At 41.7% G+C, this 26,970-nt stretch overlaps 3 protein-coding genes across 3 annotated transcripts; 1 reads left to right on the top strand and 2 right to left on the bottom strand.

The window, feature by feature from the left end:
- Positions 1 to 38: 38 nt before the first annotated feature.
- LOC308378417 (endophilin-B1-like) lies at positions 39 to 11,253 on the top strand. The gene is made up of 9 exons (XM_080855323.1): positions 39 to 255; positions 1,177 to 1,318; positions 2,264 to 2,392; positions 2,926 to 3,059; positions 5,201 to 5,293; positions 7,198 to 7,287; positions 7,640 to 7,740; positions 8,569 to 8,785; positions 9,887 to 11,253. The coding sequence occupies exons 1-9, from the start codon at positions 193 to 195 to the stop codon at positions 9,992 to 9,994; spliced, it is 1,077 nt and encodes a 358-aa protein (XP_080711449.1). The 5' UTR covers positions 39 to 192; the 3' UTR covers positions 9,995 to 11,253.
- Positions 11,254 to 14,456: 3,203 nt separating this feature from the next.
- nrros (negative regulator of reactive oxygen species) lies at positions 14,457 to 19,638 on the bottom strand (the record flags this gene model as incomplete). The annotated part of the gene is made up of 3 exons (XM_080855305.1): positions 19,514 to 19,638; positions 18,477 to 18,585; positions 14,457 to 16,403 (listed from the first exon to the last, which is right to left on the bottom strand). Exons 1-3 carry the CDS (start codon positions 19,579 to 19,581, stop codon positions 14,457 to 14,459), a joined length of 2,124 nt encoding a protein of 707 aa, XP_080711431.1. The 5' UTR covers positions 19,582 to 19,638.
- A 2,419-nt stretch (positions 19,639 to 22,057) lies between these two features.
- On the bottom strand, positions 22,058 to 25,939 carry fbxo45 (F-box protein 45). Its single transcript, XM_080855339.1, has 3 exons — positions 25,477 to 25,939; positions 24,356 to 24,712; positions 22,058 to 23,070 (listed from the first exon to the last, which is right to left on the bottom strand). The coding sequence occupies exons 1-3, from the start codon at positions 25,792 to 25,794 to the stop codon at positions 22,885 to 22,887; spliced, it is 861 nt and encodes a 286-aa protein (XP_080711465.1). The 5' UTR covers positions 25,795 to 25,939; the 3' UTR covers positions 22,058 to 22,884.
- Between the last annotated feature and the right edge of the window lie 1,031 nt (positions 25,940 to 26,970).

Below are 26,970 nucleotides of genomic sequence, written 5' to 3'. Positions count from 1 at the left end.
CCTCCGATGTACGGAAGGACTGTAATCCCACATACAGTGAAGCGATTGTGGGAGGGCTTGTCTTCTCTACTTTGAACTGTAAAAAAAACAAAATATCACTTTGTATCAAACGTAAATACTAATGCCATTGTATCCCTTACACTGTATGGACACTTTTTCGGTTGATAGCTGACTTTACAATCAAGAAAGAGAATGGATTTTAACGTCAAAAGATTTGCAGCGGACGCCGGCACTTTCCTCAGTCGCGCAGTTCAGGTAAATAAATGCAAGTCGACGGTCTCTTAAAACTGCACTGTTACTGACGCTTACCCATCAAGTCGGGTGTGACCCACACAACTTTGACAGTCATGCAGGCCCTACATATAAGAACTCCAAGAGGGCATTTCTGTTTAAGGAAACATTTCACAACTTTGCTAATGTTAGCTCAATAACTAGTTTGAAAAAGTTGCTGTCATGATATTATTATCGTTAGCTTGCTAGCTAGCTGTCGAGCTACAAGAGTGGCACATACGCGTCTGTTTTTTCCTTTTCTGCCATTCCTTAATACGACGCCAAGTGAAGCTTAAAACTACATGGACTTGAATCGAGTTTTATAGTTGTTTGTTGTCCCAAAAATCTAACGGTAGCTTTAACAAAAAGTCCTGGATAGCAAACTCAGCACATCCGGTCTCTGAGTGAGCTGTGATTGTAGCCTGTGGTACTTGGTAGGAGGCTAGCATACAGGGTCCTATGGTTTTCTTGGCACAACAAAAAGAGAACGCTTTGGTTTAATAAATGATCCCCTTAAAATAACATTGAACGTTTCCTGTCATTCTGTTTTTCTATATAAGCTTGAACATTTTAAACAAACTTGTCATGCCTGACAAGCAAGCTGACTTAGATAACTAGCTAACTTGGCTAAATAGCTTGGCTATGAAACTTTGTAAGTTAGCGTACTAACGTTATTTTAGCTTTCCGCTAGTTCGAGAATAAACTAATGATATGTAGGCTAGTCAAATGTATTCATGTTTTTATTAAGCTAGCTGGCTGACCATATTAATGTATCAGTTGTGGATATATCAGAAAAAAACGTGCTAAATTTTCAATAATTTCTAAGTCATTCATATCATCCCAAGATTTACACTAACCCCAACAAACAGGCATACTAATAACACATCTTTGTTACCCCACCTACAGTTTACTGAAGAAAAACTTGGACAGGCAGAGAAGACAGAGTTGGACGCGCATTTGGAGAACCTCTTGGGCAGAGCGGAATGTACCAAGCATTGGACGGAGCGGATATTGAAGCAAACAGAAATCCTACTACAGCCAAATCCAAGTAAGAGATTTCGCACTGTACTGAAGAGGTTTAAATGTTAAAACATGAAAACGTGCGCTTTTGAGCCAATGTACCTGCCTCTGAAATCCTTCAGGGTAAGGGATATATTTCCATATTACATAGGTTCCCCCCCCCCCCCCCCCCCCCCCCCCCCCCATACGACATGGGTATTATTGCAATATTCTGTACACATACAACCCTTATCACCTATTGATAATAAAACATGCAAAAGATTTCCATAATGTAATTTCTTTAGTTCATAAACTTTGGCTTTCCACAACCTGATGTTACTACACACTTTATTCAGCACAAAGGAGTTAAAAGTTCACCATGGACTACTTTAAACTGTCCAGGCAGCCGTGGCTACAGCTGCCCGCACTCTCCCCAAAACTCACACAGAGCCGTCACATGGCTCAACCCTGAGAGAGCAACTGGGGGCCCATCCAGTATGCTGACTGGAGCAGCTGATCTACACACAAAAGCATCTCTGACACCTGCCTACTGTTTGTTTACCCAGTCATAAGAGAACTCATTATCAAGTCACCAACTGCAGCGTTCCATCTGTGTCAGATTTACTTTTGAAGCAACACGAAAAGGGGTTTTGCAGATTTTGTAGGAGTTGAATTTGGAGTTTTGGTCTGTTTTCCTCACTTTCATTGAGGCACTAATTTATAATGTGAAAAGCAGAATAGAAACTTCAGAAACCCTCCCTTGTACGTCGCTTTGGACAAAAGCGTCTGCTAAATGTTAATGTAAATGTAAATGTAAACCGTTCTTATTCTTTATACAGAAAAAGAAAAGGAAAAAGGTGGAGATCACAAATTGTTGTTATGTCATTCGAGGTTGCTATTTCATGCAGCCCTGGTCACATAGCCCAGGACACTTTGTCTGTCTTATGACTCCTCTCTCTGTGACCTAATTGAGTTTCTGTCTGTCCAACTACAGATGTGAGGATAGAAGAATTCTTTTATGAGAAACTGGAGAAGAAAGTACCAAACCGGATGAACAACCACGAGGTGCTTGGCCAGTCCATGATCGATTCTGGGAATGAATTTGGACCAGGAACAGCCTATGGTAATCATGCGAACAGTGCATTTGGATAAATCTTTAATAGAAAGACACGTATAAACTTCCCTACATTTGACAAAGCCAGTTATACTAGAAATACACAAAATGCATGCATGTGCACATAGACCCTTCAAGCACCTACCCCGTTGCCCTCTGCCCTCTGAAGTGTTCTATTTGCAGGACAATATTTTGATATTTCTAATATTTCTAAATTGTAGTTTTGTACATTTGAATTTGGCCCATGGCATCAATTTTTCAATTAAAAGCATGCTGTAACTATGGCCGACAACTGTGGTTGAGTTTGTATTTCTGCGAGGATCCCTACACAGATAGACCTGTGTCTGTTTACCTCAATAACTGTAAAGAAACTGTAGAAAATGACTGTTTAAGTTTCAGTTTCTGTACAGACAGGATGCCCTTTTTTTTTTAGCTTGAGCACCTGATCCCCAAAATGTCTGCACAGCCATGACAAGAGGTACCCTGAGATCATTTTATAATGTCTTCACTGTTGTTTTGTCCCCTTGACCTTTTTCCTGTAGGCAACGCGTTGATTAAATGTGGAGAGACAGAGAAACAGATTGCGGGAGCTGAGAGAGAGTTTATCCAAAGCTCAGCCATCAACTTCCTGACACCTTTTCGAAATTTCCTTGAGGGGGATTTTAAGACTATCTTGGTGAGTAACTGGTTTTTACACTCTGGCTTATGAGCAAAATGATAGAATGTAGATGATAGTACTCTTACCACTCATAGTTTGACAACGTTGAATTGAACATTTTTATTGAGTAGAGTATACCATTTATACCATTTGAAGAGACAGCTTTTGACATGACATTGTTCTTCTATTAAAAGGCCTTTGGTGTACTGAGATGTTAGAATACCATTTTTTTTCAAAGTTTTAAAACAGCATGGCCTTAATTTCATCCAAAGATAGGTAATACAGTATTTTTTTCCGGCACACCGTGTATAAACCGAATAATAGTATTTAATGCAATTGTATAAAACAAACCCGTGTATTGACCGCATCCGTGTATTAACCGCAATTTATGCAACATTCTGATAATAGGAAAGGGTAGAAACCCTCAGGGTGCCTGTGCAGCTTCACAGTAACACAAGTTCATATTCACACATTTAAACATGAGTTGCCTAAGCTTGAGATAGTTAGGAGAGATCAGGCTAACTGGCATGAGGCCTCCATGTTTCACACCTCTTGGGAGGGTTTGCGCTCTACGGCATCCCCTTAAATACAGTAGAGTGGGAATGCACCACCAGTTACTTTAACATTCTTGAAGACTGAGTGTGAATGAAAGTGGGTTATCTATCCAATGTTGTTTGTACCTGATACATAGGTTTCGTATGTGTAAGAGGGAAAGGGAGAGAGACCCCTCTCGTTTATCTGGCAGAGTAACCGTGCCTTACCAACTTCCAGGAGAAAAAATGCATTGCCATGTCCATACCTGCAAACTAGTCACTTTTCTGCTAAATTCGCCGTTTTCCAAAGAAATATGCCATTTAAGTGAATTGTGTAGATCCGAAGAGTTTTTAAGGGCGGGGGGGTTTGCAAGGGCGGTGAGGATTGCCACAATTTCCCGCGGAATGGACTTTCAAGAACAACGGGATAGCTATCTTCACAAGAAAACATCTTTGGTTGAACGCGAGTCATTTGGCCAATCACAATCAAGATAAACGACAGCATCGTCTTCTTTCCCATGGATGAAGTAAACTTTTCGGCTACGTCAGAACCAAATCTACTTCGATGGACACGAGCGTTAGTTTTGAGGTAAGTCTTGTTGTCTGCCAACGATGTAATATGCTGTGTATCTTAACATTGCTATAATATGCTGTGTAACTTAAACTTGATTTGGCAAAAAAAATCTTACTTTAGCAACATTAAGTGTGTCGTGATCCACATGCGTTTCATGAAGTGGTTGTTGGTTATCCACAAACCCCTTGTAAAAGGGCACACACCAGCTTTTTCAGATGACATACTTTCTGCATTTGTGCAGTAGTAGTGCTATATAAATAACATCTGGTGTGGGCTTCTTATTAATGAACTTAGTATGCTTCAAATATCAAAATGGACTATATTGTCATAGCTATGGGCATAAGGGCCGTGTGATTGTGGTTTGATGTGTGCATATATGTCATGCCAGCGCTTAACTCTGCTACTACTCTAATAATGTTTTCTTTGTCTAGGCGATGGTTCTCGCTATTCTTTCCGAACATTTACTTCCTTTGACCTTTTCACCAGTGATGGTGAACCAGGCCCAAGCGCTGGCTGAAGACAAAGTAGCTCTGAGTGGGCTGAAGCTGTCACGCACATCAGCAGCTTACAGAATGATGCATGGATTGGGATGATATGTTAATAAATGTGTCTTTTTTTTTTACCTGAAGCAAATGTTGTCTTTTCCCTTTATTTTCTTTTTGGAGTACACCAGAATGCTTAATTTAGATGTTAAAATCAAATTATTTTCTATGGGGGGGGGGGGCATACCCCCCTACAGGGGTTTGGTTTGTCACCTTTTTCAGCCCTTCTGAGTTTGCAGGTATGCCATGTATAAGCTGCAACGAGTTGCAAACAAAATCAGTAAATAAACAGCGGTTAATATTAGGGAAATGACGGTAGCCCTCAAGACCAAACTTAATGTTTTTAACTTAATTTATTAATTTTCTCTGAGTGGAGCAGTAATGCAATTATGCAGTCACCAGGCAGATTTCCCCATCCAGTGACACTGTAGATAAGAGATCCTGTCATTGTTTAATGTAGACAGGAGTGAGGATAACGCTGTTTTGTTTTTCAACCTTGCCTTTGTCCAGAAAGAACGCAAGCTGTTGGCAAACAAGCGGCTGGATTTGGATGCGGCCAAGACGAAGCTCAAGAAGGCCCGGATGGCCGATGCCAGAGCTCTGGTGAGTGATGATCATGCCCGTGAAGTCGTAAAGCCCTTTCACTCACGCCTGTAATTTGTGTCACGTCCTGCTTATGTCACAAGCCACAAGACCCAAACTGCTGCTCTGTGACAGCCAGCGCGAGGTCAGGCGAGATGTTCCCGAAATTGCTGCTTTTTTTATCTCTTTTTATCTTGATGTGGCAGTATCTTTTTTCTGTCCACCTCTGTGTCTTCCCCTGTGTTCTCTTGTTTTCTCCCTGCCTGTTTAGCCCCTCAGCACCAACCCTCCACCTGGGGATGTTAGCTATGCTAATGTCTGTTACATGCTGAACTTCCTTAATAATATAATGTTCAAATGGCAGAAGGTTTGTCTTGGTTCAGATGGTCTTAGAGGCCAGGCTTTTCACCACAGTTGCTGTCTACTCGTGCAAGCGATGACTTTCTTTCTCTGCCCTGGGTTTTCAGGAAAAATGAACCCACCCTCCGTTAATATATAACCTTGAGTTGAAGAGCGATGGTTATCAAGAACCATTTTTTGTTTTTGTTTAGCCTCAAAGCCTTTAAGGCTTCTTTCGAGCTTTAATGCTGTTTGCTCAACAGACCCCGTGACATTACAAAATTGTGCACCACCCTTTGTTCCACTTTGAAAAAAAAAGAGAAGTAGGTATTTTGCAAGAAGAAGAAGAAAATAACAGTACTCATCAGAATCTTTCTGAGCACTTTTAAATGTCATGTGTAGAACTGCAGAAAGCCACGCACTCCCATTTCTGTTCTTAAAGAAATAAATAAAGAAATGACCAAGACATTTGTACCCATAATTGGACCTCCTGGCTTATAACATTATCTCATAAAGCTCTCTGCCATCCCCTATGCTTGCAGTAAGCACAGATCAGGTCTTTATTATCAACGGCTCATATTTCTGGATTTTGATCGTCGTTTTCCGCTTGTTGGTTTACTTTCTGCTCCAGCCTAGCAAGAGAAGGCAGTTGGTGTTTCTGTGTTGGTGAAAATGTGCTGCAATTAGTGGTCAGTGTATTAGAGTTGTGTGTCTGTCTTTGCGTAGCCAGTGAGAGTGTGTGTGTTTGTGCGGTGACGTAGTAAAGTAAGTTTGGCGCACATGTTGGCCGTCTGTGCGTGCCTTTTTTCCTGGCATTGGGGTGTCAACAACTGCTGCCCTAATCTATCTCTGTCCCCCCTCTCTTTCTCTCTCACACTGTTTTCAATTGCTGAGCAGATGTGGGCAGAGGAAGTGACAAAGGTAAGTGGAATGCTCTTGGCCCGGCTGGCAGGGCCTGCGCCTCTTGGCAGTTAGCCGTAGCCTGTAGCATGAGCTCAGCGCCATTCCACTCCGCGCAGCAGCCACAGGCAAACCCTCAGGCCCCCTCTTTAGCGGTGCTCGGCCCCAGAACAATAGTGAAATGCTGGAAGGAACCGGACACTCGTCCCCTCTATTGTGCAGCGCTCCAGCTGCCGTCGGTCAGCGTTTACTGGCTCCTTCCTGCGTTCATTTGGGCAGGGTGTTTTTGAGTAGAGGGAGCTAAAGTGTAACAACAAATGTAACTCGGACTGCCATATTACTGATGTTGATAATGTTCATGACTGATTCTTTTTGTGTAAAATTCATTTTGTGTAGCAAATGGATTGCGGTGAGTCGTCACTTCTTCTCTTTAACTCATTTCTATTTAACTCATGTCTGTGCTTTTTAATCATACAGTGTTAGCCTTGATGTGTCTCATGTGACAGGAAAAGTTTCCATTATGAGTGTCATGAGTTTGGGGCCTTCTTAGTTCTGACCATCTCCCTACCCATCCCCCCCATCTCTTTCCTCCCTCTTTCTTTCTTTCCTTTTCTCTCTCTCTCTCTCTCTCTCTCTTTCTCTCTGTCTCTTCTCTACCTCTTCGACTTCTCTCTTCTGTCTCTCAGGCAGAGCAGGACTTGCGGATGACTCAGAGTGAGTTTGACCGACAGGCAGAGATCACCAGGCTCCTCCTGGAGGGAATCAGCAGCACTCATGTAAGGAAAGGGTCAACAAGCACGCTTTCATAATACAATATAATAATTGTCAGATGTTATTCGCACAAACGTCACACTGCAACACACACGTGGATAAATAGTGGCGGCACAGGACACACACACACATACACACGCGAACACATAGGCCTGAGGTCTCTGTTATCAGCACACTGGCAGCTCAACACCAGGGAACACCCCCCACACCCCCACCCTGTCGTAATGGTTTAAACTCAAATGTGGAACACCCCCCACACCCCCACCCCATCATAATGGTTTAACTCAAATGTGGAACACCCCCCACACCCCCACCCCGTCGTAATGGTTTAACTCAAATGTGGTCTTCTCCCATTAGGCACACCATCTGCGCTGCTTGAACGACTTTGTGGAGGCTCAGACCACGTACTACGCACAGTGTTACCAGTACATGGTTGACCTGCAGAAGCAACTAGGAAGGTACATGACACAGTTCCCATTGAGCAAAACCACGTGTTAGCTTGTTTTGTTAAGTCATTCGCATGGGTAAATATGCACTCTGTTTGTTCAACGTTAGTCGCTGAGACTGTTAGTGACAGCCAAGTGTGATCCAACTGAGGTCTCAGTCAATAAATGTGATGTGTATTGTTTCACTTTGCATGATACAGTAGGTGTGATGAGTACACTCATCTCTATACTGCATACGAATGACACAGTTATGAAAGTTAACTGGTTACTACAAGACACGTTTTGCAAAGGCAGCAAGTACGGTACGGATGTCTGTTTTTGTGTAGACATAAAAGGAATGGCATGAATTCCTTTGTAAGTAATATATTTTCTACAGCAAGCATTTCTACAGTGTAGCCTACAGTAAGCATATTGACATCATGAGGCCCGGCTGGGGATTTGTGGAAGTATGGGAAACTCTTTTGGGGGAATGTAGACGTAGATGTAGACATTGTAGCAAAGCGAAATAAATATAAAAGTTCTTACTATAACTAACAGCACTCAACTTGAATCTGTTTTTTTTGAAGACCTAAGATTTAGCCCAGGCCACTGTTTGCATGTATTTGTTATTGAGCGTGTAGGCAGGGTTTGCAGTACAAGATGCTCTTGTTGAGAATGAAAGCTAAACTTCAGTCTATGATAGATGACAATAGTCACATCCAAAGAGAGAAGCAAGGCAGAAACAGATCATACAGTTTGGTGTCACTAATTACTAGGATAGACCTACCTACCTCTTCCCTCACCTTATTTTATACAATACAGTAACCTCATCCTACCTGCTTCCTCCCTCTCTTTTGCCAGTTTCCCTTCCTCATTCGCGTCCAACAACAACCAGTCGTCTATGAGCGGGGGTGCCAGTGTGTCCGTGCCCACCCTGCCCTTGTCGTCTTCTCTGCCCGCCGGCCGCAGCTCGTCCGCCTTCAACGAGCTGCGCAGCTGCAGCGGCAGCCGCAAGGCCCGCGTGCTCTACGACTACGACGCCGCTGGCAGCAGCGAGCTCTCCCTGCTGGCAGACGAGGTGGGCGACGGACGAGTCACCACACACAGCAGATAGATGCTGGGGGGGGGGGGGGGGGGGTGTCAGGTAGGGGTGTGTTCAAAATATCGATACGGGGATACATCGTCGCGGGCCTCTTTACGATGCGTGTATCGATACGGAGGCGTCAGTATCGATACTTCACGTGCAACAAAAAAAAAAAAAAAATTATTATTTTTTTTTTTTTTTTTTTTTTTTTTTTGTCTGTTTCTTTGTACAGCGTCTACTTGGTTCATGTGCCTGCCTGCATACTTTGCCCATCATCCAGTTTATGGTATAATTTGAAAGCAGAGTTTCTGTAGAATCCACATGAGGTGACAAATATGTTATGATGTACTGTCAAGGAGTTACAGGCAATTTTTTTTTGTTATAAGCCTAAAATATCGGGATACATATCGTATACGTACGTATCGCATGTATCGCGATACATATCGTATCGCGACCCCTGTATCGGGATGCGTATCGTATCGCGAGGTGGTTGGCGATACCCACCCCTAGTGTCAGGGATAACCACCCTTATATACTGCATTACCTCAGAATGAAGACACCACAACAAGAGTAAGATTAAATACAGATGCTTTACTGGCCAGAGGAGTAATATGACATGAACACCTCCATGCATATACTGATCTCTCTTTTACACAAATGTAGCAACGTCTCTCCTCCCAGTCTTGTTGAGTGACGGACGGGTCACCACACACAGCAGTTAGATGCTAGAGGGGGGGAGTGTCAGGGATAACCACCCTTATATACTGCATTACCTCAGAATGAAGACACCACAACAAGAGTAAGATTCAATACAGATGCTTTACTGGCCAGAGGAGTAATATGACATGAACACCTCCATGCATATACTGATCTCTCTTTTACACAAATGTGGGAGATAAGCTTTCACACACATGACATTGCCAGTTTTACTGCCAAAAGACACAAGTTAGTGTGTTGGCAAGCTTCTATCCGTGTCAGCTGGGCTGTTAGTGGTGTTTGCAAGGTTTTTGCATGCCTTTTAGGTAGTTAGCTTACTAGTTTTGGAACAGAACTCCGTATTGCTGCTTTAAAGTTTTTGAACTTTCTCTGTTTTAGGTGATCATGGTTAGCAGCGTCCCAGGGATGGACCCTGATTGGTTGATGGGAGAGCGTGGAAACCAGAAGGGAAAAGTGCCAATCACTTACCTGGAGCTGCTGAACTAGGCCCTGGATAGCCGCAGCACAGCCAAGCATAATCCAGGCCTTATCTCATATTTATAATAATGATTAATGATAATAATAATAATAACTTTGTATGCAGCCATGCTTTTAAGAGGTGTTTTTCTCATCTGTTTTGTGTTATCCGGTTGGTGGACACCTCTACTGCCTGTATCCACCACACTGGAAGCTCAGCGACCCCCCCCCCCCCGACCCTGCACCCTACTTAACACCCCAAGTGTTTACAGAATCATTGACTCAGATTACGTGTTGTTTTTTGGAATAGTGATTTTTGGTGAGATTGATTGCTAGTTGCCCCCTGCTTCCTTAAGGAGCAGTGAAATGCCTGGGGGGGGTATGTTTTTACAATGAGATTATTCATTTTATTTTCGCGAGAGAGATAACATGAGAGAGCACTTGAATGTAAAGAAAGGCTGAAAGATTGAAATATTTTTTATTTCTTTTTCTTTTCCTTCTGAGAAGTCTTAAGTGTATGTGGGACTGCTTTGAGAAGCCTGTGCCACAGAAAGAGTGAGAAATAGTTGCATGTTCCTCCCAGAGGAGCTGTTTCCAGGGTTGACCATATCAGTATCTTGAAAAGAGAGCCTTCTCTGAATTCCTTTAGCCTAGGGAGAAGAGACAGCAGGTCATCAATTATATTAAGGGCTCCATGGCTTTAGCTCAGTGCCTTTGGTCTGGCCATATAGGCTTGAGGTTTTATATTAATTACAACATTTAATTACTGGATGCCTAAGTGCACCAGAACCCCCTTGTTCCTGCATTTCAAATAACCAAAATGAAATCAAACGAAGATCTTTTCATCTTTTTCAAAGGTAAAAAACATGGACCAACTCTTCACCACTGACCTTAATGACAAGATGCACACTCCAATAGCCCCCCCCTCTCTCAGGTCCAGGTGTTCATAGGGTGTAGAAAACGCTCATGAACATGCAGACAGTGTACAGTGCCTTCATCTGTCCTTTGGCCTTATGTGGGCGTCACACATAGGTTCCTTGCGGATTGTTTAAACAGAAATTGTGGTCTTAAACCTCACTACTAACCTTCGCTACACCATGTCCTCCCCCTACTCATCCACACTTTTACCGAGAGAATTGTTTTTGAAAAACAATTTCAAAAACATTCTTTACATTATATAGCAGTTAAAGAACATTTTTAACGGCCTCTTTTGTCTTTTGTTAAGTTGTTTAAATAGATTGTTGTAAAGAATGTAAGCATTGTGTATTAAAAACCCTTGTGGTATAGCCTTTTCTTTCCCTCTGTGTGAATTTGTATGAAGATTTAGGTATTCATACTTATGTTTGACTATTTGACATATATTTGTGTGCACATTATACTGTGAAAAGGACACTTTACTGCCATTCTGCAGGGTGACGTATTTTCACAGGGTGTTTGTTATACATCTGTCCAGCAGAGGTCAGGCCTCTCCGGAAAAAGGAAGTGTTGATATTTTTTACATGCATCACCATAATGATATTATTTTTTAGCATTTAGCAAAACATAGATATAACACACACACACACACACACACACACACACACATATATATATATATATATATATATATATATATATATATATATACAGTATATGTGTGTATGTCTATATACATTTATATATACATATAAAGAGAGAGGGAATGGGAGATGCTTCAGATTATGAAGCTGAATGTTTTTTTCTTTCTTGTGGAACTGTTTCAGGTGTCATGGGTAATAACTGAAGTAGACAAAAATTAAAAGGACTTCTAGCAGACATGAAAATAAAGCCTATTTAAAATGAATCCACCTCTCACATAGACATGAGTTAAGCTTCTGGGTTGTGTGTGGTATACATTATTTTAATATTTTTTTTTAAAGTAGTGACACATTGTACTACAAATAACAAAATGTGATTCCACCCATGGCTGTCACAATTCTTTGTGGTCTGTGACATTGCGATCCGTACATGTAAGGTTGTTTTGAAACAAGCACCTTCATAATAAAATGAAATAAAATAATAAAATAACTTTATGTAACATGCTAGTTGGAACTCATTAGACATAATTTACATTCCTCTATCAAAAACATGCAAGATCACATGAATAATCTGGGTTATATCAAGATGTTTAATGTACTGTGTGTGCTCGTGTGAGCATATGTGGTCGGTCTGGAGGGGGTTAAGAGGAAGTGGAGCTGCGTAGGGGCCAAGAACTTCCTGTTTGCTGCATCTGGAGCTAGCTCTCTCCAGCTGCCCGTTACCCAGCCTCCCATGCTGGGGAGGGGACACACGAGGCTGTGACACTTTGGTGGGGACAGTTCTCTAGTTAGTGTGCTGTATAGAGAGGCCATTTGTCATCAGCTTAAAATCTAGCCACATGCCTCAATTTAAGTATTGTTGAGGATTAGGAACAATAATATAGTATAAAAGTATGTGGGTATGAATCACATGAAAATATATTAGAGGCCTGATTTATTGCTGTAACATGCCTTCACTCAAAAATAAGAAGCAAACAAAAGCCTCCGTTCAGATAAAGATTACCAACTGACTGAAGCAATTTTTTTATAAGCAAACCAACCACAGCTCTCTGAATTGTAATTTTCTCTGGTAAGATAGAGAAGTGCATTTCCTCTTTCAGCACATGTGACCAAAAAAAAATATCTGTAGATGTGCTATTTTTTAACACACACTTATCTGGAATCTCTTTCTTACTCAATGTCAAACTTTTTTTTTTGACGGTGAGCAACAAATTTCACAAAAAATCCAGCTGAGTAAAAGAAGTAAAACACCACGCAAGAGTTACACCATGCAAGAATATGACTCAAAAGAGAGCCCTTTAGGACACTGTTTTGTCAAATAAGACCGGTGCTGTGAATGTCGATCTTCAATCCCAAGAGATGGCAGCTGTGCCTTGGGCCCTGCACCTTTAAGCAAAGCTCCTCTAGTTTCTCTTTCAGTCTCTCCATCCCTCTCTCTCTCTCTCTGTGTCATTCTCTATGCTCAAACCACCATGACCCAGAGTATCACCACAGTGGTATTCTGGTTACGCTCTGGTTTAGCCTGCACACAAGGTACATGTCATATGGAAGATACTCACAGAGACCTCCAAGCTTTTGGCACCAACTTCTGGGAGTGTGGGCGATTCATTAACCTTACCTCTTTTTCCCCATAACCAGTATATATCAGTAGACTCTTTTAAGTGAGGTAGTTTTAGAGAGTGAAAGGCAGGTAGAGTTCGTGAATACATAGGTGGCTCTTTTGGCTAAGGTTGTTTGTCATGGTATTTTCATATTGGTCTCTGTGGACATTGGCCGTAGCCACACGGTGTGGCGCACCACTGGAACTCATGTCACAGTCCCAGATAAATGATGCAAACGAAGGAGGAAGACATGTGGGCTATTAGTGGGCTGATGGTCCTGTTTTCTCACAGGAAGATACAATCCTATTTTAAGTGATCAGCTTCCTCAATTGGTGGGCACACACCATAGCAGACTTTACGTTTTGGAGAAATAAGAACACTGAGCCCTCAGGACAAAGCAAGCAGAAGAGTCTAGCAGTAACAATTTGAGACGAATGTGAGTCTTCAGAAATGTGGTCAATGTGCACCGCATTTTCCCTAGCACATAGCTGGAGATACTAACTGAAGATACTAACTGAAAGTAGTAACGCAGATTCAAAACTGGGCAGTTGCTGCACATCTCAGCAAAACAGGAAATTTCAAGTTTCCTCTGCTACTTTTAGCAACATGTTTGCATCACACAGCCTCAGCAAAACTCACATCCAAATGCATTCACACGCGCCCCAGTACGTGCGTATCAACCAGCAAGCCACAAGATGTGCACGGTACGACCACACGCTCTCGCCTACTCCCGTGACACCAAAACTGAACCGCACACACACAGCTCTCCATCATGAGAACTTGGGGCACACCCTCACAGATGGTGAAATTGTGGTGAAGACATATCTTATCACACCCTTGCGTTATCTTTTTTTTTCTGAAGAAGAAGAACTAAACAATTCACAATCAAAATTAAATGAAAGCAATGTAAATCTTGACCTGTTTTATAAGTTAATCATGTGTGGCACCTTCTTGTTTGGGTCTACGCTGAATCAGGGGGAGGTTGTGATGTTACTACTCCCTTTGTAATTACATCATTCCTAACAATCACACACTTCATGAAGTGGTAAAACTTGAGTCAGTTTTAGAAGGATTTGGACTTATTGTGTGGAAGTAATGTTTAATATCAGATTAATGCCAGGCACTGAGTAGCAACATAGGTAAGACGTAGTGACATTTCTGGTACTCAAAATCATTTACATTAATACAATAAAAGCATATTTCAATCCATTTAGTTGTGAAAATGTACCGAAGTGTTTGACGACATACACATGATAAGGTGTGTGTGTGTGTGTGTGTGTGTGTGTGTGTGTGTGTGTGTGTGTGTGTGTGTGTGCGTGGTGCGTGGTGCGTGTATTAGTAGGAAGTTGCTTTCCAGCATCTCTTCTTTATGGCTTTGGGTAACACTCTGGGCTTAAGGGTGAGGAAAATAAAACCAGTAATGCTTAAGAAAATGACCATCACAGATGAAAAGAGCAGGATGAACCACCAGATGGATTCCACACTGCTGTCATGACACACGTGTCTGTCCAAACTAACCACACTGTGTGTATTGTGTGTTCGATCTAAACATCTGACCTCTTCTAGGTCAACAATATTAACCAGTTTTTTAAATGTTCTGTACCAGTCCAGGTGACAGCAGTTGAAACGGTTTCCGTTGACAAACACAGATTCTAGTGTCTGGGCTAGCCTGATGGCCTGTTCATCGGGGATAGTGGTGAGGTTGTTGTCCCTCAAGTCCAAAACCTTTAGGTCCAACCCCATTAAAGACTGTGGAAGCTGGGAAAATGAGTTTTGAGAGATGTTTAGAGATTTCAAGTGGTGAAAGGAGGAAAAGTCAAAGTCCCGCAGGCCTGTGTTCCCCAGTCCTAAGTGCTGAAGAGTTTCCCCCAGCCCTGCTAAAGAATACGGCCTCAAGTAGAGACCCACATTGTTTGAGAGTTCTAGATGGATCAGGGGAGAGCCCTCAAAGGCAAAAGGTGGCAGATCCACTATGTCGCACCCTGCCAGGCGAAGCTGTTTCAGAGAAATAATGTTCCTCGAAATAACACAGTCTGCATAGCTAGCATTGGCGACCTCATTCTGGCCACATATCCCTATTGTGTTGTAGCTGAGGTCTGCTGTGCTCAGCCGAGGCAGACTAGAGAACAGTTTGGGCGGGAGTCTTCGAATGTCATTTAGGCTAAGATTGAGATGGGTGAGGTTGTTAAGCTCACTGACGGAGCGCTGCCCAGCATGAAGTTCAGTCACCATGTTGTTACTCACGTCCAGCTCATACAAGGTGGCCGGCAGTACCCCTGAGGTGATGTTGAGGGACTCCATGCAGTTTGTCCTCAGCCTGAGCTGGTACAGACGGGGCATTTGCTGAAGGAAGCCCAGAGGGAAGTTGGCGATACGGTTTCCACTCAGGTCAAGCTGCTCGAGTGAGGAGATGTCTCCGTGTAGACTCTCGTCCCACAACTCGGCCGTGACGTTGGTTACATTCCCTTGAAGGTTGTAAAAGACAACACTGGAGTCCCAGTTGGTTTTGTTGCTATTTGCCAGATGGTCATAAAAGCTGATCTTGTTCTGGGAAAGCAGCAGATTGCGGAGATGGCTGTGTGGCGGTAGAAAGGGGAAAAAGAAGAGCTTGTTGTCAGACAGATCTAGAGTCTCCAACTGAAATGTGTCGTTTAAGTCCTGGTTGGAGATAAACCACTCAATGTTATTGTGACTGGCATTCAAGACAACCAGTTGGGTCATCTCAAAGTTCACCAGGCACGGCAGGAAGTTGAAGGCTAGGTTGAGCCTTTGGAGATTGTTTAGGTTATCAAAAGCCCTATCAATCTCATACAGTTGGTTTCTCTCTAGGTTCAGCTCCTTAAGCTGATGAAGATTGCTGAAAATGGAACCATCCAGCCTAGACAGGAGATTCCTGGACAGAGACAGGCGTTCCAGAGAGGTGAGGTTCTGCAGCAGCTCAGCAGCCATTTCTTCAGTGATGGAGTTCCCGGACAGGTCTAAAACCTTCAGTCGGGATAAAAAGTGCAGGGATCGTCCAGTCTGGCCATCACCAGGATGCAGGGAATTCTCTGCCAAATTAAGAATCTCTAAATGGTGGGAATCCCTGAATGCATTTGACTCCACCATTTTTAAACCATTGTTTGCACAGCTGAGAGACCGCAGCTGGGGGTATCTTGAGAGCCAGCCATTTTGTAGTCCTTTGATTTGATTATTGTTCAGAGAGAGGTCTTCGATATCCGTCGGCAGATCTATGGGCACAGAAGACAGTTGGTGGAGATCACATAGAGCCATCTTTTGCGTCTGAAAGACAAAAAAACGTAAAGGAGAATCAAGCATTAATTAGGACAACACATTTTCAAAATTGGGGTGACTGAGGGGAGGGTCCATCTCAAGACAGGTCTGGGCTTTCAGATCAGTCTTGTAATCAAGCTCTTGGTTTTGGGACCAAGGAAGGTCAAGAGCTTGGTTTTTTCTTAGTAAATATCGTGCCTGTGTCAATATGCGTTATTCTCTGTACTTGTGCTCCCATGGACCTATGAAACTTCATGAAATAAATAAATACTGTTTCAATTCAATGTCCGCATCTAGCCTATAACAGATCAACTTCATGAAATAAATAAATACTGTTTCGATTCAAAGTCCGCATCTAGCCTATAACAGATCAAATACCCGGAAGTGTTATCGACTTGATTTATCAAGGATGCATCAGTAGGTGACTTGTGTGGACTTGGGTAGTCTCAAAATGCATTTCAAACAGCGTAGCGGCAATGGCAACAGAGGAAAAAACACATAACTGCAAGTTTCAACAATTTTTGGACTTCCACCATAACTACGAACATAATTATTTCCTGCCTTTGGCTCTTTTATAGGCAAACATTGTGAATATATCAAAAAAAATGTTTTAAATAAACATGAACGCAGTCAAATTGGTGTATGATATTATATTATATTATATTAAACGCACAATGTCTTACTCTACAACATAGACATAAGATATCTTCCCAAGGCCTGGAAGACTTCATATATTTGAGTCTGTTTCCCCTTTCAGTTCTATCTGCTCTATGAATGTGCGTTTAGTGAGAATGGGCCATGAGGCATGAATGGGAGTAAAGCTGTAGAACTAATGTTCCTAAAATGCAAGTCTGAAAATGTTAAATTGATTAATTGAAAAAAATATAAATTAATAATATGATAATAATAATATTGGTTTTCATTCTTGGCAGAAAAAATGACTTATCTCAATAAAACATATGGATAAACACTGGACTACAAGGTTTAAATGATTACTAGTGCTTAATTGCAATGGTCCCTTTATTGTAGCATTTTACATTCTCACTATTTGTATTTGATTTATTACTGTTAGGACTGTTAAAAGTGTTGGTCTAGTCTTGGCCTTGACTGGTATGGTATGGGTCTTGGGATTGACTTTGTCTCGACAGGTGTGGTCCTGACTACAACAATAACTCTTGATCAAATCTTCAACAATCTCTTGATCAAATAAGAAAATGTCTGTAAAAATTAGTGTATTTATATATTATATAAATTCCTTTAATATTCAATTCTACTTTCATTTGAAATTTACAACAAATTATTATTATTTAATGAACAGCCGGACACACATTAACTATCTGATAAAACTGACGTAAACGTCAAGATGCAACCTCCAGATTATCAAATAAAGAATGATTAATCATTAGCTTTTCATTCTTTTTCACCGCAAAAATTTCAGACAGATGAACTTCAAAAGTCGTTGTGAATACTTCACAAGCTCGACAGCTTGTTCCTTGATGAGTGTGTTAAAGTCCGATATATATATTATATGAAATCAACAGAATCTTCCCATGTTAAACCTGTCTGAGCTTACCCCTCTGAATCACTGATACATTTAGGTTACCTGTATCTACCCAAACAGCTAACTTCAGTGGTCACTTTTGTACCTGTCACTTTTTCTGACCAATTTATAATCTTTCACACACATTTGTGGGGTAATTTGATTCTTAATAACTCTATATGGGAATAAAAACAGTTCAATTATTTCAATCATTTATTCACTTCATAACCTCAACTCACCTACTTTGATGAGTTATCTCACCCAAGCAGCATTTCCCCCAACATTCATTGTATATATATATATTATATATATAAATAAAATAAAGTTAAATTCACATACTTTTACAACAGGGCATACAAGGTACAGACAAAGACAATAAGATAGAGCGGTAGAGTGTAGACTAAAGTTGACATCACTGTGCAATACAACTCAATATCGCGGTATTTACCCAGGCTTTGTCTAAGCTGAAATCGCAATTTTTCACAAGCACATTGGTTGGAAAGCCTATTGTGACCATGGATATGTCATCAATCATCACTTACCAGTTTGCAAACAGACGCATGTGGATGGCAGAATGTAGTCATCAGGTAACCCAATGTAAGGCCCAACAAGGAGGGAAAGAGACTGAGGACAGACATCTTCTCATATTTACTGTAATGAAAAGAGGAGATCCTAGTCTTTAATCCCAGTGGTTTAGTCATCTATCTCGGTCTACAGCACATGTTGCTGGCATGAAAGATTCGTTCCACCTCCTCCGTTCTCACCTCCTCAGCAACAGATAAATAGTCAGCCTGTGTATTTTGTAACACATACCTAGTGGATTGAAGGTAACCTATGTGTTGGATGGAGCATGAATTAGGCCTACTGACCCATCAAACTTTGCAGTGCGTATAAGACTTTTAAACATTTATCCTTTGTCCCTCTTTGACTGCCTGCAACCCCCAATCTGAATATCGTTTAGGCTACAAATCAAAATAGTGGGCCGTAATCTCCTAAAGCCCACAGTGTGGCATTTTCATAAATTATTGAGAAACATCCTCGGTAACTCAATACTCAATAAATGCCACAATATATCAGTGAGTCTGAAACCATCCATTGGAGGTTCGCGCAAGCCCTCTCATGCATGCAGTATAGGCTAATCATGCATTTGTATTTATTCCGATTGTACAATATTATTGTATTTATCGTTATTTCACTAGGCTATAACCTCCTTATGGGTGTAGTTTCTGTTATAGGCTCAAAAACCTTTAAAACAATAAAACTGTGCAGATGTGTAACCAAAATCAAACTACCAGTCAAGGATACATTTTCTCAGGAATACATTATTAGGAGTCCGACAATTCATTGGCGCCTTGCCAAACCAATACAAATCTCAGACCACTTTGTGTATGCATATTGAATTGAATCGATTGACAATGTAATTTACTTTCAAGCGCTGTATGCTAACAGCGTAATCTTCAATGCACTTCTAACGCATCTAGTGGTTTACCTCTGAACCATAACCTACACTAAGCAGAAGCACTCGAGTTGTAGTTGCATGTGGGCGGCAGTGATGGAGTTCGATGAAGCTCCCACTTACGCTAACGGCCAGGCTGGCGTCCTCCTCCGCAGCGGCACAGGCAGGTTCGCTCCGCACCATAGCCACATACAAAAGGTCTACGTCCAGACCGATGGCCACTTGCATCTGAGATGCAACTGTTTTCATGTGCCGCTATGTGTGAGCAGCAATATTTGCGGAAGCAGGCAACGGAAACCATGTCACATGCAGCCTCTGCCAAGATCATTAAAGTTTTGCAGAACGATGGCTTAGAAAACACGCCGTTTTTTTCAAGGCAACCACATCCCAATATGGTCATGGTCTCAGCCCATTTCAACAGAGACTAACGTGCACCTTTTAAACAATCAGGACAGAACTCATGCCATAGGCATGTTTAATAATAACCACAGAGGCTATGTTCACACCGTGAAGCCTTTCCATGACAACCATTCTGTGCATGAGAGTCTATTAAGTGAGATAGCTAATTACTTAAGGTGCCTAAAACTGCCATGTTCATAATACCAACTGAACCATCAAATTACCACTATAACCGACAAGGGGGCACACCCATATCACCCACTACTGGGTTTGCACATCTGATACAAGCAGAGAGGAAACCACTTGAAGGTTCACACCCTTCCTGCCTGAAGTTGCAATGCTATCACTTCTGCTCTCAGCAACTGTCAAAGTTACACTTTAGTTTTTCCAAATTCAGTTTAGTGGACACTCTCACGTATGTGAGTGCACTGAACCCACACTGTGTCCGTGCTGCTCAATTTAAAGGTCACTAGCATGTCCTTAAACGTTTTTAACTGGGCTAAGTACAGGTACAGTACTTCAACTTTTGAATATTTTGGCCTAAGTTCCCCAAAGGTTAGATGATGGATGAGTTTCCTTTTGCTATAAGACATATTAGAATAATATCTCATTTGTACTCTGTCATTGAAATGCCTGTGGGCTCAAAATACATTCAGCAACAAAGTAGCCTCTAAGCCTCCCCTCTGGATTGACATTAACTCAGTAAGGAACGATCACTACCGGCTGCCTGTAGTGATTGGATGGCTATTCCACAATGTAAGAGAGCATTCAGACTTAGGACATGAGTTACAAATTCAAACCAACACTGGACTCTATTGGATTCCCAGACTGCAGAGAAACTTAGTGGTATTGGTAATCCTAGAAGGCCTTGTAGGCACACTGTCTTAATCTTCATAATATCATTTTTGCTGGAACCCAGGCCGTACCCTCAACCCTTAATAATGAGCTAAACTTGACCACTTGACCTCCACAGCAGGTCATTATTGAGAAATTATTGTAGAGGATGTGGTTGAGGCTGCATTAGCAGCTCACGCTAAAGCCTGCCATTAATGATCATCTGCCCTGCTCATGAACCCTAAGGTGTGAAGTGGAAATGCTCTGAAGTTCATTACTGATGTGCTTTTTCCATTGAGTTTTTGCTTTGCATCAACACAGTGGCAAACAATATGTCATCGAATTGTCACCACATACATATATACCAAATAACACATACTCTATTATTCATGATCATCAAAACATTAACTGAAGATATGCTTTTGCTACAGCTGAGGACACACAACAAGATGTGGGTTTAAGAAAATGACATCCTTTTGCAGCAAAAACAGGATGAGAAACAACATAACCACACAGATGTGTGAATATTCGCACCATTGTGAAAGTAAACATTTTGTCATTTTTTTCACCCCATTGACATTTATAAAGAAGTGTTTTGACTTAGTTCCACACCATCAACATGGTTGTGGATGTGCTTGCCGGGGAGGTACACTGAGATTCTGTTACTTTATCACTACAAGAGAATACAAGGGCACCACCACATGGCTGCTTTGATAATGACCACCTCTATGACAAATAGGACTGATGAGAGCTTAACAAAACTTTGCCACCCTTGTCAAAGGTAACGCATAAACAAAATCCGTGAAGCTGAATATGTTTTAAATTATGCATGTTGACACATTTTCGCTATGTAACATTACCGACATTGAAAGCAGTGCCGAAGATAGTGTACCTGTTGAAAGGATCGTTAAATAATGAAACATCCCTTTAATACAGGGGATTTCAAGCAGTGGTCCACAGCCCCCTGGTGGTCCACGAAGACATTGCAGGTGGTCCCTGACCACGCATTCAATAATGTAGCTTCCCTGTGGGAATCACTATTTTTAACAACAGTGGTCCTCAGGCTGCTTCTTGGTTTCTATAGTGGTCCCTGGGTCACCATCAGCTGAAACCCCCTGCTTTAATCAATAACATATGATGTCCATTCCCATGTGCTAAAGATGACCTTCAAGAAGCTTTTGAAGACCCAACTCTTCAAAGAGCACCTCGCTTCCTAACTGGCACCTTGACTCATGCTTAACTTGAACTTCAGGAGTTACATTCCTGCACTTCTTTTTCTTTCTATTTCTTTTGTAAAGTAGAATGTATTGTTACCTCAGGTTTTTATTGCTCTTAGCTTGACTGTTCTCTCCCTTGTACTGGGCTTTGGACAAAAGCGTCTGCTAAATGACTTAATGTAGAATGTAAATGTAACAACCAGTAAGTAGGGCACAGATCACTTCTCAGGACTGGCACCGGTAGACTTTATTCTCGAGGTAATAGGGCCTCGCTGATACCAAGGATAAAATCTAAGAAATAAATATTATGATATACTCGTACACCACAGCAATGATGTACAGTAACATACAACACGGTCTAACCCTTCCACCCGCGTTTCCTCTACACAAACAACAACAGTTTAAGAGGGTATACTGCATGCAACGGTTTTCCTCTCTCACTGATGTAGCAGTACCACTTTTGGAGATCCAGGTGACAAAGGTATTGTTTGTTTTTGTCCTCTGAACATGATCGAATAACCATTTTGGCATACAGTCATCCCACGTTTAGCTTTGGGCCATATCTGTTTGTGCTATGAAATCAAAACCACCTCATGTTTTCACACTTACTGAGGCCACTTTCACCACCTCTAAAACCTCTGTAACGGAACTGCATTGCATTATAAAAAAAAACTTTGCCACATATCCAATCTGATTTGGCTTTTGTTTTTGACAGATTGACAAACAGCCCATCGGCGGTGCCGTTTCATAAGTTATGTTTCTAAGAAAAAAACAAACATAAGAAAAAAAAAACAACAAACAAGATTCCATCCCCGGCAAATAACATGATAAAAGAGTCCCAGCAGCTAAATTTTGGTTCGTCCATAGATGTGTGGGTTGTTCAGAAAAGCCTGCATCCAAGCACCCCACTCCACCACCCAAAGGTCCAGGGGAGCTCGCGTTCACTCCTGTTGTGGAATGTTCAAGAGTCCTCAAAGCGCCACCCCTCCATTGGCACACCTCGTCGACCATCCATGCGGGGGGATCCTCCTCCTGCATGGCACGCTACCCATCAAGAGGCTTTCCCAGGTACACCATTGTCACTTCTGTGTTGCCGTACACGGCTGAGACGGCCGGGAAGAGGCAGGTTTTCGGGAGCCCGCGGAACGCTACACCCAGGAACTCAAAGCCTCTTTCGAATGACAAAGTCTTGTCGTCCATGTCCAGGATCACACGTATTCTTTCTCCTATCTGGAAGATAAATAAGCAATATCACAACACAGACACAGAACTCTCTGGCCACATTTCCACCTGGCATTAAAATGCATTCTTGGTGTTTGGATTACAGTCGGATAATGCTTGACCACATGAACGTGCACTCAAGACCCATTGAGAACGAATTGCGATCTGATCGCGATCTGATCGGTCAAACCAACTCCAGAGGTGGTCAGGGGCGCATTATGACCTCATTGAACACAAGCACAAATGCAATTGCGTTGTCAATCCCCTACAACAACGTCATGGGCGGAGGCATGTTATGGCGTGCAACTGTTTTGGTTGAGGTTTTGAAAAGCAAGCAATCACAATAATGAAGCTTCATGGACGGCTACCATCTTCTTTTAGCTTTATTTTTGGATCCATGCAAACGAGAGGAAGATGTGATGTTAGCTGGACACAGTGATCGGATCCTAATCAGATCTTAATGTGGACAGTGGAGACAAATATTAATACCAGGTGTAAATGTAATCTGATTAACATCCTATCATATATCTAAATACAATCTGGATATGAGACGCATTTAAATACCAGGTGTAAAATGCCCATTATTAATACCAGGTGCAAATGTAATCTGGTTAAAATCATATCATATATATTATATGATTCATATACAATCTGAATATGAGACGTATTTTAATGCCAGGTGCAAAAAGCCCCATTGAACCCAAGTGTAAATGCAAATTTATTGTCATTCCACATACAACTATTACGTGAGAGGAAATACGTGATCATGTACTTCTTCCTCCGCTTCGAAAAGCAAGCAAACAAAATAGAGCAACTTCACTGATGTATACCATGTTCTTCTTCTTCTATCTTTCTTTTGTTGTTTTTGGACCCACGAAAACGAGAAGAGGGTGTTACAGGAGCTAGCGAGCGAGGATAATTAGACACACATTCTAGTACCAGGTGTAAATGTTATCAGGTTAAAGTAATATCTAGATGCAATCTGGATGCAAGACACATTTTAATGTCAGGTGTATCTATCCGTGATGACAAATACACATGTTTTCTAATGCAATGTTTGAACTTACTTTACTGAATATCCTCTGAAGTCTAGTCAGTGGAATATGACTCTTTCAATCTATCTAGTCAATCTAATCTACTTTTGTTAGACATTGTCTGTTCCATACAGTGACTTTCTAGACAAAAAATTCAAACTGCAATGATCTCAATTCATTTGTTGTAAAAGAATGTCACTGTTTATTGTATGTTCCCTGTCCAATATTTGTTATTTGTAATAAAAGTGCCTCCACTCCACCTGATACTTGGGTGCGTTGTTGCATTGTGGGAAGTTGCCATTAACTTCTCCGTTATGAAGGAGGTTGTTGTCTACCAAATTCCATCCCCAGCTCTGATCATCACTGCCCAGGAGAGCTACGTAACCTTGGCACTGCATGGGGGCCCGTTTGCTGGCAAGGCCAATCACAGCCACGGTGCCCAGGGGTCCCTCCCACCAAACCTCCCAGGCATGTCGGCCCTCGGTAAAACCGATCTTTCCGCGGGCGCCGTCAGTGCTCTGGGCGATGGGGTTCCGATGAAGAGTGAATCCGTTCTTCTTGACGTACACGTTCCTCGAACAGTCATGGGAGCTGAGAGCGTGTTGCAGAGATTTCAACTGAAACAAATGAAAAGGACTTTAACGAACATAGACTACACAAAGTAATTTTTACAAACTAGTCTAGCTGTGACAATGTGACAATGTACAATACTGTACAGTACAGCCCACATGGCTGCGAAGCAACTGCCTGTCAGACCCGGTAGTGCCGCTTTGGCTAAGCCAATACACTCAGCCATTCAATTGATAGAAAACCTGAAATCACAACCATAGCTGACAGACAGGATAAACAAAGGGGTTGCCAAACAGGTGCCAGATCCATTGCTCTATTTCAGTAGCTACAGCTCTACAAAAAAGGAGAGGGATGGGACAAACATGTGCTAGTATCAGAACCTGAAGCTGCGCACACATTACGTTAAGTGATGGTTAATAAGTATGGAGACATCCCCAATATAAAAAGGTTGTGGCTGGAAATAGCCATGCTATTTAATCGGTCGATGCACCCGAGTTGAAACTGGTTGATTTCATCAATTTAACTAACCTTTTCAGTAAATTCCACATAAATAAAGATGCAATATGCCAGTTTCCCTTGCCAAATCAGCATGATAGCGAAGATACCAAGGCTAAGGATAACATTAGCCAACCAGTTAGCTAAGCCAGCCAGCAAGCTAACAACTGATGTAATACTGTGGCCAAGCTAAGCTAACGACAAATCTCAGCTAATTTCCTATTGACGATCACCGTTAAAAACTGTTCTTTACATATGATACCCATAGCATGTGTAAAGCAAAAAAACATAAACTGATTTCCTTTGTTGACGTTACCTTGCCCTTGTACGTAGGTATGTTGCAGAGAATGTCAGAGCGTAGAGCCTCCTCGCTGAGGGTGCGGGCGCAAAGGCTCCGCCACACCTCACTCTTTTCATCTGCTAGGATGTTGTTCCAGTGCCAGCAAACTAAAGAGCAGCGCATCAAGTCGGGTAAATCCAGATAAGAAAGCAAATGCTCTAGCACCCGAATTGGTAACCTCCCTGCTATGCCCACACATCCACCGACTGCGCCAGATATAAATCCAGCCGAGCTGCAACTTGCGGCTGCAGCACCAATGCAAGATGACGCCCCTCCGACAGCCGCTACAGACATTCTCTGATTGATCGCTGAAACTAACCGATAATGTTTGGCGGATCACACCAAACTCGAAACCGGGTAAACATGGATTAATCAGACGAAATCTTTTCAAATCCAGATTGCGTTATGTCAGCGGTCTTCATAATTCAATGGACCTAGCCCGCTGACAACAGCGCGAGGGCAGGCTACGGACAGGAAAAGGGACCAATACAAATCTGTGGGAATACAAGACAGGTCCTAGAAGTTCAAGTGAGGAAACAAAGAGTCAGAAAACTCACGTCATGTACGTCATATCACAGTGTCATCTAAAACGATTTAGACAACTTTAAAATATGCTGCTATTAAAGGATAATTTGTTTTACTCGGGGTTATTTCTAAAGAGTTTCAAAAGTTTTATACATCTGCTAGGGCCTGAAAAAGGACAGCCCATATAAGCGTAAACAGGATTTTCCAAGGCGATAAATGAACAATTCAAAACGGTGCCATCAGTAGGCTACTGCCAGCATTTAATATAACTTGCCTGAATTTGAAGAAAACACGTATTAAAAACGATGTATCATAATCAGCATGTTCCATTTACGATTGCGATAGATCTATTGGTGTGAAAGCTATAGGCCTACACATTATGTCTCTGCGTAAATCACAATTTTACGTCATTGTCATCTCAAATAAGGATTCAAGAAAAGGCGAGGTATCCATCAGGGCTGAGTGCCGTAGGTCAATGAGGAAAAGCCAAAAGCCTCACACTTTTAGCGTAAGGGGAAAGTTATCATGTAGGATCTGTTTGTGAAATCAAGTTTCTGTGAACAGAATCTAACAGGCCGACTGCTAAAGGCTTCTTTATTATGATATCCCATAGATACGTACACATTTGTAAAAGTAAATGATTCACCGATTATAATCTAGAACAGACTAGATTGAGCTTTACTACTGTTTTGTGTTCCTTGGCTTTTTAAATGAGTAAAGTGAGATTAATAATGATTTGGCTTCTATTTTAGATTTCACACATTATTAAGTGCATAGGAACTTGTTTGGTTTATATCGTTTTTCCAGACCTTCTCACTGTACTCATACATTGTCTTTATCAAAGCTCATAATTTTTTTAGAGAATTTTTAAAATGTAAATATGTTGTAACAGATGTGTGTGTTTGTTTATTTTTACAGATTGTTCTTAGGGATTCCAATCCTGTG

The sequence above is a fragment of the Sprattus sprattus genome (assembly GCF_963457725.1).
Source record: "Sprattus sprattus genome assembly, chromosome: 17".
NCBI lineage: Eukaryota > Metazoa > Chordata > Actinopteri > Clupeiformes > Clupeidae > Sprattus > Sprattus sprattus.
This window is presented reverse-complemented; position numbering and strand designations above follow the sequence as displayed.